Raw genomic sequence first — 12,738 nt, 5'->3', positions numbered from 1 at the left:
CAAAATATCTCGTGTCTCAAAGTGATTATACCATTTTAGGGCTAGTGTGCAGTGTAAGACCAGCCTATACGGTTTATTATCATCCATGAGGATCATCGCACATCATACACAACGCCACAGATTAAGAAACAGTATACTTAGTATTATCATACAGAAGAAACGCGCTCCACCCCGCCTTGGATGGAATTACCTCACCCCGGGGCAGCAGACTGACAGTCTATTGACAGTTCGGTTAGCAACGGCGATGATGGTAAGTTCAAAATGCCGGTGTATTGTGCCAAGTAAGGATTGAAGCTTGTCAATTTCAAGTAAATACAGATGTAGTGAAGAATCCTTAACCATCGTATTTTCACGGAAACGCACGAACGTGTTATACTGTTTCAGTCAACCTCAGTACAAAAAGTACTGCCGCACAGGCCGGCGCCGGCCCACGTTGTACCTTGACGCTGGAGCTGAACTCCACGATGCTGAAGTAGTCGCCCGGGTGCAGCTCGGACAGGATGGCCTGCATGGCCTCCCGCAGCTGCACGATCTTGCGGTCGGACATGGAGCCCGATGTGTCCAGCACGAACACTACCAGCTTGGTCAGGGGCGGCAACGACTCCGGCGCGAAGAAATGCACGAAGTAACCATCGTTCACCTATAAGAAACTCAGCATTTTAGAAATTAAATAATTCAAATGGATACTTCAAAGTAAACACTCACTCATTTTTTTAAATCATAATCATAATATTTTTATTCAAAATAGATTCATACAGAACACTTTTTGAAAGTAAAAAAAAAAAAAATTGTAGAGAATAATTAAAAATAGTTGACATTGAATATATAGGTCTATTAAAATTAGATAATATATAGGTCTATAAAATTATAACTTTTATGCCACGCTTAGCTGTACAGGTAAGGTATCCGACCATACGTGTTTGTCTGTTAAATAATCGTCTACTCTGTAATAGCCTTTCTTTATTAAAGTATCTTTTATTATAGTTTTGAACTTGTTTTCTGTCATATTCACAATGTGATCGGGTATCTTATTGTAGCAACGTGTACAGAGCCCCAAAAATGATTTTTGTACTTTGCTTAGCCTAGTTCTTATATCTAATAAATTATTCTTATTCCTAGTATTAAAATTGTGTACATCACTTTTTTTCCGAAACTGTAAAAGATTCTTTCTCACATACATTATGTTGTCATATATAAATTGACTAGGCAATGTCATAATATTTATTGTTTTAAACAATTCCCATACAGACTGACGGCTTTTTAAGCCATAAATCGAACGTATTGCTCGTTTTTGTAAGATAAAAATAGTCTCAACATCAGCAGCTCTGCCCCAAAGTAATAGCCCGTAACACATTAAGCTATGAAAATAACAAAAGTAGACCATCTTTGCAGTATCTTCATCGGTTAGCTCCCTAATTTTCTTTACTGCATATACAGCTGAGCTCAATCTTTTTGACAGTGCCACAATGTGAGGACCCCATTGTGAACTAGAATCTATCGTTATTCCTAAAAAAATTGTTTTTTGGGTAATATCTAATACCTCGTTATTAACGGACAATCCTTGTATGCATTGTTTGACGTTAGGTAGCTTAAAGTGTACACATTTAGTTTTTTTTGCATTTAAAACTAAGTTATTAGCAGTAAACCATTCATGTACTTGTTCTAGAGCATGATTTATACTGGCAATGTCATCGGAATCTCTATTGACATGAAATATAAGTGACGTGTCATCAGCAAATAAGACAATTTTAGAAAACTGCTCCGCCATAAATGGAAGGTCATTCACGTAAATGAGAAATAAAAGGGGGCCTAATATCGATCCTTGTGGGACACCGATCTTAACCTGAGACCCCTTAGACATAATTCCATTTACGGTTACTTTATGACTTCTACCCACCAGGTATGACTTTATTAATTCTAGAGCCTGTCCTTCAACCCCGTAGTAATTTAATTTTGATAGCAGTGTCTCATGATTCACACAGTCGAAGGCTTTTGTTAAGTCACAGAAAATGCCAATAGCGTCTTTTTTCCCTTCCCATGCCTCAAAGATATGTTTAATTAAACTTACGCCAGCATCCGTAGTGGATCGACCCTTAGTAAAACCGTACTGCTGTTTATGAAACAATTTATTTCTATTGAAATGACTAAGAAGTTGTGTTAGCATAACTTTCTCGAAAATTTTGCTGAGTACAGGCAAAATAGAGATAGGTCTAAAGTTACCGGCATCTTTGGCGTCACCAGCTTTGTATCGTCACCAGGTATCACTCTGCTTTCTTTCATCAGGTCAGGAAACGTGCCTTTATCTATACATTTATTAAATATCGAACTTAAATAAGGTGCAATAGTAACTATAATAGCAGTGCAGGCTTTCACAGACATCCCCCACAAATCTTCTGTAGATTTAACTTTTATTTGTTTAAATGTTTTTATAATAGCCTTAGAATCAATGTATTCAAATTTAAATTTATTCCCACACTTAGCTACATGAGCATTTAACATGGTGATAGCCCTACAAGGAGAGGAGTTGAACGATTTAGTTGTTGCGATTGGAATATTTGTGAAGAATGTTTCAAATGCTTGAGCTACCTCTAAGTTTGTACAGATTAATCCATTGGACGAATTAAGGACAATATCTTTATGAGGCGGTTTTGTCTTTCCCGTTTCTTGTCTAATAATGTCCCAAGTTGTTTTTATTTTGTCTTGAGATACTTTAATTTTATTTTTAATATAATTAGATTTCGCCGCCCTACATACTTTTTTATATGTTTTTGAGTACATTTTGACATACTCTCGAAAAACATTCTCAAGATTAAATGAATTAAATAAATTTAAAAGTTTACATGTCAATGCATTGTCGTATAAAATGTTTACATTAAAATCACCACATATTACTATATGTTTATTTGCCTTACTAATTTTTGTCAATACATCATCCATAACAGATTCAAAAGTACTAAAATTTTGGTCATTCGGTGGCCTGTACACGCTCACTATTATGAATTCATCCAGTTCCACACAAGACAATTCTATTATTCGCTCTACCGACATTTTAACTATATCACTACGCTGCCTAAATTTAATAGTATTTCGAACTAATATAAGTGAGCCACCATGAGTAGAGATCTGTCGGCAAAACGAACTTCCCAGAGAATATTTTTTTATAATTTAACGTCAAAATTTTAAAAGGATTCTGCCAGTGCTCAGTCAAACAAACAAAATCATGTTGAAATCTGTCCATACATAATTCAACTTCTAGTTTCTTATGTGAAAAGCCTTGTATATTTTGGTGAATTAATTTATAAGTCATGCTTTGATTTATCTTCGTCAGACGGCTATTCTTAACATTATTGCTACACTTATTATCAAAAATTCTTTCGGTATTATCTTTGCTTAAGTTGGTCACGAAAGGAACACTTACTTCCTTCAATTACATACTTCAGGAGGCTAGAAACATCTCCGAAAATAGTTCTTATTCCATTATTGTTTATGCGACCACATTTATTTTTAAACATACAGTAATCATAAGTCAAATTTTTGTTGCAGTCAAGAAGGTACGCATACACATTTTTTTCTACATCAATGAACAATAAATGATTAAATCTTTCTATTCTTTGGTTAAAAATGGCTGCATAGTTGTTACACTTAAAAATTGGAGAACATAGTATAATATTTGTATGCGTACATTCCTGAAGCGTATTGTTTATAAATCGAACTACGCTGGCGTAATCCTGCGAATGGATAAAATCTTCCTCCCCAATGAAGATCAAACAAAAGTCGTTCATGGTGTAATCGACCAACTTGTTTCCTAAATCTTTTAAAAGTGTTTTAACGTTAGCATTAGGAGTAAGGTAGTGACATATCTGTTAATCGTCGTCTAAGTAGTGGCCAGCAATTGACAGTATGTTATTACGGTTATTCGAGCTTAACATGCAAATTTTATTTTTGTTATTAGGTGCTTTTCCTTCAGAGCGATCTTGATTTGTCGTATCGCTTGCGTAATCTATGGATGAATGAGGAGTACTACTGTCTGTCTTAATAGCTTGTTCAGTCCTTTTCCTGAGTGGGTGAACTGATTCTTCATTGACAACGAAAGATCCCTTAGTTGGAGTGATATCTTCGCACTCATTTTGACTCGTTTCCGTCGGTGTTCCATATATTAAATAATTTTTTGTTATTGTACCCTTGCTACGCAGTTTTTTCTTCTTTCTGTTACTTTCCACTTTGGTTGGTGTCCACTTTTGACTGTTCTCGACAGTTTTTTTGAGTTCCATGACTTCGATGATTATGTCTTATATTTAATTAGTAAGCAATGGTGTAACCTTGCTTATCTACGCACATATCGTTAGTGCTCTAAAATGCGTTCAGAAACCGTAGGAAATGACCAGCATTATTACAACCAATTTTACTATGAGAACTTTCTTATCTGTGGTAGTTGGGGTGTATTGGGGTAGTTAGCAGTAGTACCTTTACAGGACTGTCGGTCGGCCTGCTTGCAGGTGGCAGTTGCTGCCTGGTCTGCAACTCTCTATAATCTCTCCACTAGTGGCTCCAAGTAGCTGTTGTGTGTGCAGCGGCCACACCCTAGTAAGCCACGTCGACCCGTGGGCGAAACCTAGTGGGGGGTGTTATGAACGCCTTTGGCGGACATAGCTTTAAGCGGGGGGTGTTATGAACTCCTTTGGCGGACATAGCTTTAAGTCGGGTGATCCCCCGCATTAGCACATGAAGACCTCGTCGGTGTAGGAGGCAGGCAACGTCGATAGGCAAACGCAACCGGCAACTACAGCGGTGAGGCAAGGTAAGGTACTCGTGGTGTGCCTTCAGAGAGCGTGCGTCAGGATACTACCAGTGACACGCGGCCAATCACTGCACCTTACATCCCTAGTCAGTCGCATCGGTCACCCGATCCATTGGCAACAGGGGGTCAAAGGCGAGAGAGTGGATCTGCACCTGCGCAACTGCTCGTCCACTTAAATATATTCACGCGCAGATGACTCCGGCAACATTTCATGGATTATGAGCTTTCTGAGAAGTCCTGCGGCGATGAGGTACTGATGGTGGGGTAAGGGTATGGTGTGCACGAGCCTTAGTTGGTGCCTATGAGACAACTTCCACACAATGAGTACCACCATGTCGAATGCGGGACCGGGGCTCCCGAGCATAGAGAAATTGCAAGGTAACATAATTTATTGATAAAGGTAATTGTTTACACGTCAAGATTAGGTACATAATATTTGATTACATTTAACTAAATGTAAATTATCCGCACAATACAAATGTCAATCATAATAGAATTAATAGAATTTTACAACAAAATAATGGTAAACATAAACATCACATCTATAATATCTAGTGTACACATGTACTTTACTTATTTATATTGTGTGTGTGGATCGATGATACTTTATCGAAAAATTCGTCGACGGTGTAGCAGGTCATCTCTAATAACATTTTTTTAATTTTATTAGCAAATGTGACGTCACTAGGGGCATTTCTGATGTCGGCAGGTAACGCGTTGAATAGCTTGACTCCTAAGACATAGACGGATTTCTTGGCTTTAGCAGTAGTATGGGGCGGGATCAAAAGCAGATTTCCCCCGCGCGTACTTCTGCCTGACTGCTGCTCACGGGTTTTATACGAGCTGATGTTATTTCTAACATACTTACACGCTTCTAAAATGTAGACACTAGGTAATGTTAGGATTTTATACTTAATGAATAATGGAAGTGCCGAGTGGTCGTAAGGTTTCCCCGCGATTATTCGTATTGCTCGTTTTTGAAGCTTGAACACTCGCTCACGATCAGCCGCTGTCCCCCAGAGGTCGACACCATAAATCAATATCGAGTGAAAATACCCGTAGTATACTTTTTTCATATTTTCGTCTGAAAGTGTCAGGGCCAGTCTCGATAGTGCAAAGGCTGTTAAAGATAACTTGTCGCACATAATGTCTATGTGAGCTGACCATGTTAGACCAGAATCGATAATGAAGCCTAAGTATTTGGTTTGGTCAACTTGGGGTATTGGGGTGTTATCAATACTTATTTTTAACTCTGTCTGGGACTTTCGAAGTTGGAAATGAATCAAGTTGGTTTTCTCTACATTTAACAGCATGCCGTTAGCACGGAACCACTTTGATATCTGGGTCATAACATGAGTCAGTTCAGCGTAAGATTCTCAATACTACTATCGTTTACTATTATGCAAGTGTCGTCCGCGTAAGTTACATATTCAGCATCGGAGCTAGCAGCCGTGATATCATTGATAAGCAACAAGAATAAGTAATTACCAATCGTGGATCCCTGGGGCACGGCACACTCGCCTGTGGGATCCAGACTGGACTTAGAGTTCAGGACGTGGGTGCGCTGCACTCGGTTTTTTAAGAATGACGCAATTAATTTGTGAAAGTTACCCCCCACCCCATAGCACCACATTTTTTGTAGGAGGAGCTGGTGATCCACCATCTCGAAGACGCGCGACAGATCACAGAAGACGGCCGCCACCTGCCGCCCGCCGTCGAGGTGGGCGAGCACCCGCGCCTTTAAGTCGCGCGCCGCGCTCACCGTCGACCGTCCCGATTGGTACGCGTACTGGTGTATATCGAGGATGTTATTATCTACAAGGTGATTCATTATTCGCTTACTTAGTAATTTCTCGAAGACTTTTGAGACGATCGGTATCAGCGCGACAGGCCTAAAGTTCTTCAGAATATGCATGTCGCCTTTTCCCTTGTAGATAAGTTGAATTTTAATAATTTTGAGAGGATCCGGATACACTCCTGCGGCGACGCAATCGTTAAACAATTTCAGTAGCAAAGATACTACGGTAGGTGGGAGATATCCGAGTATGTTAGTGGTCATATCGTTGCTATCTTTTGATGGTTTATATTTTATTTGCTTTAATGTCTGAACAATTTCGTCGAGCGTAAAAGGTCTAAATTGAAATTTCAAGAGCTCGGCCGGTAAGTATTTTTCTAGGTAAGCGAGCGCATCCCTAGGACACGGTTTGGGATTGTGGGCATTAGCAGTAATAGCAGTAGTGTAATACCGGTTTAGCGCTTGCGCGGTAGCGGTCGCACGCGCCTCAGCGCAGTCGCCCTCCGACCTGCTCACGAGTACGTCTAGCGCTCCGCTCCCGCGTTTGTTGTTATTGCACGTCTCGGATGCTATAATACGCCACACACCCCTACACATGTCGTCACATAATGCTATTTGTTTATTTATATACTTAGTTCTAGTGAGTAACGGGACTCTAGTCCTAGCAAGTGCGAAAACATATCGACATTACCCATAGATAAACTTTGTTTACAAAGACGAATTTGGTTACGTAATTGTCGCAAAGTGTCATTGGCCCACACACTGGACCTATTTTTTACGGGACATTTCCTCACTGGGAAGTGTAGATCAAAAGTGTGTTTGATAACATTTAAAACAGACTCACATTGTTTACTAGGACATAAGTTTTTTGCTAACAAGGCGTCCCATTCATAAAAGATTAAGCTTTGTTTAAAACCATTTATTTTCTCCTTTGGAAAAATACGCTTAGCTATATAGCGTGTATTTAAATTATTTTTACACATATTAACTACAATGCTCGTACTCAAGTGGTCAGATACATTCATTTGATAACAGTTAGTACTTTTAATGTCAGTTTTAGGTAGGTTAGTGTATATGTGGTCAATACAGGTTACTGTTGATGTCGTTATTCTAGTTGGTTGTTTAATGTGTTGCTTAAATCCAAATTGTTTTAAGATGTTACATAATGATTTAGTATTATTATTTTTGATAAGTAAATCTATATTTAAATCGCCAACTATTACAACTTTATTATTAATTTATATATTTAGATTAAATAACTGATATAATTTGGAGAATAATAAGTCAATGTCACCGTTCGGAGGTCGATATATACACACCACAATTAGGTCCATACCTATACACTCAACTGCACACACCTCAAACTGCTTCTCCACTGAGATCTCGGATACTTCACGTCGCTCGATGGTCGTGATGCCAGACTCGACGTAGATGCATGCCCCGCCTCCTATGCGCGAAGGTCTGCAGTACTGGGCCCGAAGACTGTAGTTCAGTATGCTCACAGAGGATATTTTAGCTAATGTTAGCCAATGCTCCGTTAGACACAGTACGTCAACACGATCACAGAGTTGTAATTCGCACTCTAGCTTATAAGTTTTGTGTTCAAGTCTATTTACATTTTGGTGGAGAATCGTGACCTGTTTCGTGCTTGACTTGTTATTGTTGAGAATCGGCGGCGGCGGCGGCGGAAGCGGCGTCAGCGGCGGCGGCGGCGGCCTCGGCGGTGGAGTGTCGTCGGTGGTCGCGGGGCGCACCGATCGCATGCCCGGCGCCGTGCCGAAACCACTCGCGAACCTCCGTTAGCGGTGGCCAATTATCACTTTGCATAAGAAGGTCGAAACTGCTTCCAGGCACCGTTATCACAAAGGATGCGTAGTAATTGTGCTTTAGCATTAGCTTGTCAACTGTGCAGTCAGTGACACCGCACTTTTTTAGGATATAGGACTTTATTGCGTCAGAAGTCGTGTCAGATTCAAAAAAGCATGCGTGAATTTTTTTTGCACGCTGAGTAGTTTTTAAGTCACCACTATCAACCGGTCCAGTTCCAGTTACAGCTTTGCGGCGCGGTTTTTTTTGCATACGGCCCTTGTGTCACTTCTTGCCATTGTTCATTTACCGCTTGTTCTATTAGGTCAGTGTTGTAAGTAGCATTGTCAGTTTGCGGTTTAGGTGAGTCCTGTGTACCGGAGATAGGGGTTGAGGTAGAATCGTCCCTGTCTTTAGGAGTATCATGAGTGCTGCATTTTGGCAATTTCGAAGACGAAGCCAAGTCCTTAGAGGCTGTTTGTTGAACAACTTTGTTCGCGGTGGGTAATGAGTAGCGCGGGTAGCGCCGTGGTTCGTTAGAAGCGGGTAGTGCTCGGCTCGAGCAGTAACGGCCGGCGGCTTGAACTTGGTCGCGGCTACAGTCACAGGATTTTTTTCTTGCGTCTTCGGCGCGATCGATCCGTTAGGGTGATTGTTGCGTGCAGCTACATCACTGCATTTCGTGCATATACGTTGAACGTTTTCTAACTCATTTATTTTATCCTCTAGCCTTTTTAAATCTACAAGTACACATCCCATTTTTTCATTAATCGGTAGTAAGTACTTCTTAATTACTTTTTCTAAAGATTCTATGGTGGATTTTGACATTTTTCACCAAAAAAGACAGCTCACGGTTACACACAGACGCGCACTCGCTGGCGATCGAATGTCAACAGTAACTGGAATACCTGGAAGTTTGATATGGAGTGCGTATTGGTGCACGATGATTTGTGGTAGTACATAGAGAAAGTTGCTGACACAACAGATGCTACCGCAAAGAAAAACGATCAGAGAGCGCGAACCAAAATCTGTTTACTGATCGAGAGTCAGTGCAAGGTGCACGTACCTAAAGCTACTACGGCGTATGAGACGTGGAATAATCTTAAAGTAGCTTACGAAGACAAAGGTATCAACAACAGGTGTAGATTGTTGTCAAGGCTAGTGAGCCTAAAACTGAATATGTTTAATTCAATAACTGAATATATAACTGAACTGATGCAAGTTAGCAACCAACTAGCAGGCTTAGATAAAGAAATCGATGATGAATTACTAGCAGCACTCATGCTACAAGGCCTACCAGAGGAATATGCGCCTATAAGGTTGGCGCTGGAGAGCGCGAACATATCCTTAACTTCGGACTATGTTAAAACAAAACTGCTGCAACTGGATGATAACAGAATGAGTGCAGGCCCAAGTAGTAGACATACTTCGAGCTCGGCGCTCACTACATCAAAGCATCATAACACTCATAAGAAATTTGTTCAGAGAAACAAAGAGTTCAAAGAGAAGAGGACTGTAAAATGCTTCATTTGCGAGGGACCGCATAAAGCTTGTGACTGTCCACACAATCCACGTCAATCGAAGAGGAATCATATGGCGACGGCACTAACCAGTGTGGATCGAGAGAAGACTTATCAAGACAAGTGGATAATAGATTCAGGGGCGTCAGAACATATGAGTTTCAGGAAGGACTGGATGGATAAGTTTGTGAACTTTGAGAAAAAGGTAGAAGTGAGTTGCGCGAATGCAGGTAAGGTTTTTGGAGAAGGTTTTGGTATTGTAGAGGATGATTCACTTGATATTAGTATAAGCAATGTGATGTATGTACCAGACTTGTCTTCAAATTTACTTAGTGTGAGCAATATGGTAAATACTAAAACTAAGGTTGTGGTTTTTAATAAAAAAGGTTGCGAAATTTATAATGCTGATGAATGTTCTATAAAAGGGAACCCATGTGTAACCGGAGAGCATGATAGGGGCATTTATAAACTAACATGTTCCTCACAGGCAGTTGCACTGGCGTCTACAATTGGAAACGAGGTGGAGCTTTGGCATAAACGGATGGCAGACTTGAGTGTACGTAACCTGACCTTATTGAGAGACAAAATGTCAACAGGGGTGAGTTTTTCAAGCATTACTAACTCAAAAATAGACTGCGTAGCCTGCTTGATGGGCAAGCAAACTAGGCATCCATTTAAACGTAACCATGCTACGAGAGCTGGAGAGCTCCTCGAGCTAATTCATTCGGATATTAGCGGGCCAATGAGTGGTAAGTCTATTGGGGGTCATAGGTACTATATAACTTTTATCGATGACTACTCGCGAAAAACCTTCGTATATTTTCTTGAACCAAAAGTGAAGCGTTTGAAAAAATAAAAGAGTTTATAAATGTAGCTGAGAGGCAAACAGGAAAAAAGGTGAAAGTAATAAGAACTGACAATGGAACTGAATACGTAAACAGAAGAGTGCCTATCTAAAAGAACATGGCATAAGGCATCAGCTCACCATTACATACACGCCTGAACAAAATGGTGTAGCCGAACGTGCAAATCGCACAATTGCTGATAAGAGCCGAGCAATGTTACAAGAAGCAGGACTTCCCGTCAGTTTTTGGGCCGAAGCAGTCAACACCGCTGTATACTTAAAAAAATAGAAGTCCCACCATAGCGGTAAAGCAGATGACACCAGAAGAGATGTGGACTGGACGAAAGACAGATTTAAGTCATCTCAAAGTCTTCGGATGCAAGGCATACATGCACATACCAGATCAAAAGAGAACCAAGTGGGATCCGAAGAGTAAAGAGCTGGTATTTGTAGGATATTGCGAAGAGTCAAAAGGGTACAGGCTGATAGATCCTTCAAACGGAGAGCTGCATAGAGCCCGAGATGTAGTATTTTTCGAAAACCAAAAATATGAAGGAGGCACAAGGGCTCATGATAATGAGAAGAAGCAGCACGTTATAATTAACCTTGAAGATCATGTACCGCAATCAGTAACTCCACAGCAAATAGATAATGTTCAGCAACGGGGAACTCTACAGCAAAATGTTCAGCACCTGGAGTCAAATGATGGAGATCATGATGCTCATACTGAAATATCTGATGGTGAAGAAAACTGGGTTTCGTCTGAAGATAGACCAGATGAAGAAAATAGAGATATACCAGTAGAATTTTTACCAGCTGAAGACAATAGAGATACACCAGATGAACCTTTAGTGGAAGAAAGGAGATATCCACTCAGAGACAAAAAACCTGTTCAGTTACCTGATTATGTAACCTACCAAGCGACATCAGAGGTGGATGATCCGCTCACAGTGCAAGAGGCATTATCCAGAAAGGATGCTCAACAATGGAGAGATGCGATTAAGGATGAGCTAGACGCACTGAAGACAAACGAAACGTGGATTCTAGTAAAGCCTGAACAAGCAAGCAACGTTATTGATTTCAAATGGATATTTAGAATCAAAAAGGAAGCGGGGAATAAAACTCGTTACAAAGCACGCTTGGTTGCACGCGGCTTTAGCCAGAGAAAAGGCATAGATTACGACGAGACTTTCTTACCGGTAGTGCGACACAGTTCAATGAGACTTCTCCTAGCTTTAGCAGCTAATCTCGGTCTACAGATTGATCACATGGACGTAAAAACCGCGTTTCTTAATGGAAGTCTTATTGAGAGAGTCTTCATGCGTCAACCTCCACATTTTGAAGAGGAAGGGAAGGAAGACTACGTGTGTCTTATCCAGAAATCCCTATATGGACTTAAGCAAGCACCACGATCTTGGAATTTGAAGTTACACGCTGAGCTGGAGAGCCTTAACTTCAAACGATGTAAGAATGAATCGTGTGTTTATATGAGAAAAACAGAAAAGGACACGATAATCCTAGCTGTATATGTAGATGATATTTTGATACTATATAACAATGAGATTGAGATGAAACAGGTTAAAAATGGCCTGAAGGCAAAATTTGAGATAAAGGATTTAGGAAAGACCGAACTGTTTCTTGGAATGCGCATTAAACAAGAAAACCGAAGTATTCAAATCGATCAAGAAGAATACATTGACCAAGTTCTTCGCAGGTTTAAAATGGAGAACTGCAAGCCAGTTAGTACTCCAGGAGTTCCAGGCCAACGTTTTCAGAAACCACAAGAGCCATATACACCTGATGAAAGTATACCCTACAGAGAGCTGATAGGATCACTGATGTATATAGCTGTGTGTTCTAGACCTGACATAGCGCACTCAGTAAACTTTATGAGTCAGTTTTGTAACTGCTATGAGGAAGTTCACTGGACTGCTACAAAGAGAATACTGAGGTATCTTAAAGGTACGAAAAGCAT

At 40.4% G+C, this 12,738-nt stretch overlaps 1 protein-coding gene and 1 long non-coding RNA gene across 7 annotated transcripts in view; both read right to left on the bottom strand.

Moving 5' to 3' along the window:
• Window positions 1-12,738, bottom strand: part of LOC134754980 (uncharacterized) — a 543,731-nt gene that overhangs the window by 264,073 nt on the left and 266,920 nt on the right. The gene's annotated exons all lie outside the window — the stretch shown is intronic.
• The window catches only part of LOC134754824 (inter alpha-trypsin inhibitor, heavy chain 4-like), a 169,037-nt gene that overhangs the window by 63,472 nt on the left and 92,827 nt on the right, over window positions 1-12,738 (bottom strand). For all 6 annotated transcript variants that reach the window (XM_063691244.1, XM_063691247.1, XM_063691249.1 and 3 more), the window contains exon 8: window positions 440-640. In XM_063691244.1, the coding sequence (XP_063547314.1) occupies window positions 440-640 (201 nt within the window). The remainder of the gene's footprint in view (window positions 1-439; window positions 641-12,738) is intronic.

This window comes from Cydia strobilella, chromosome Z, assembly GCF_947568885.1.
Source record: "Cydia strobilella chromosome Z, ilCydStro3.1, whole genome shotgun sequence".
In the NCBI taxonomy this organism is placed as follows: Eukaryota; Metazoa; Arthropoda; class Insecta; order Lepidoptera; family Tortricidae; genus Cydia; species Cydia strobilella.
The sequence above is the reverse complement of the archived record's forward strand: the minus strand, read 5'-3'. Positions and strand labels throughout refer to the sequence as shown.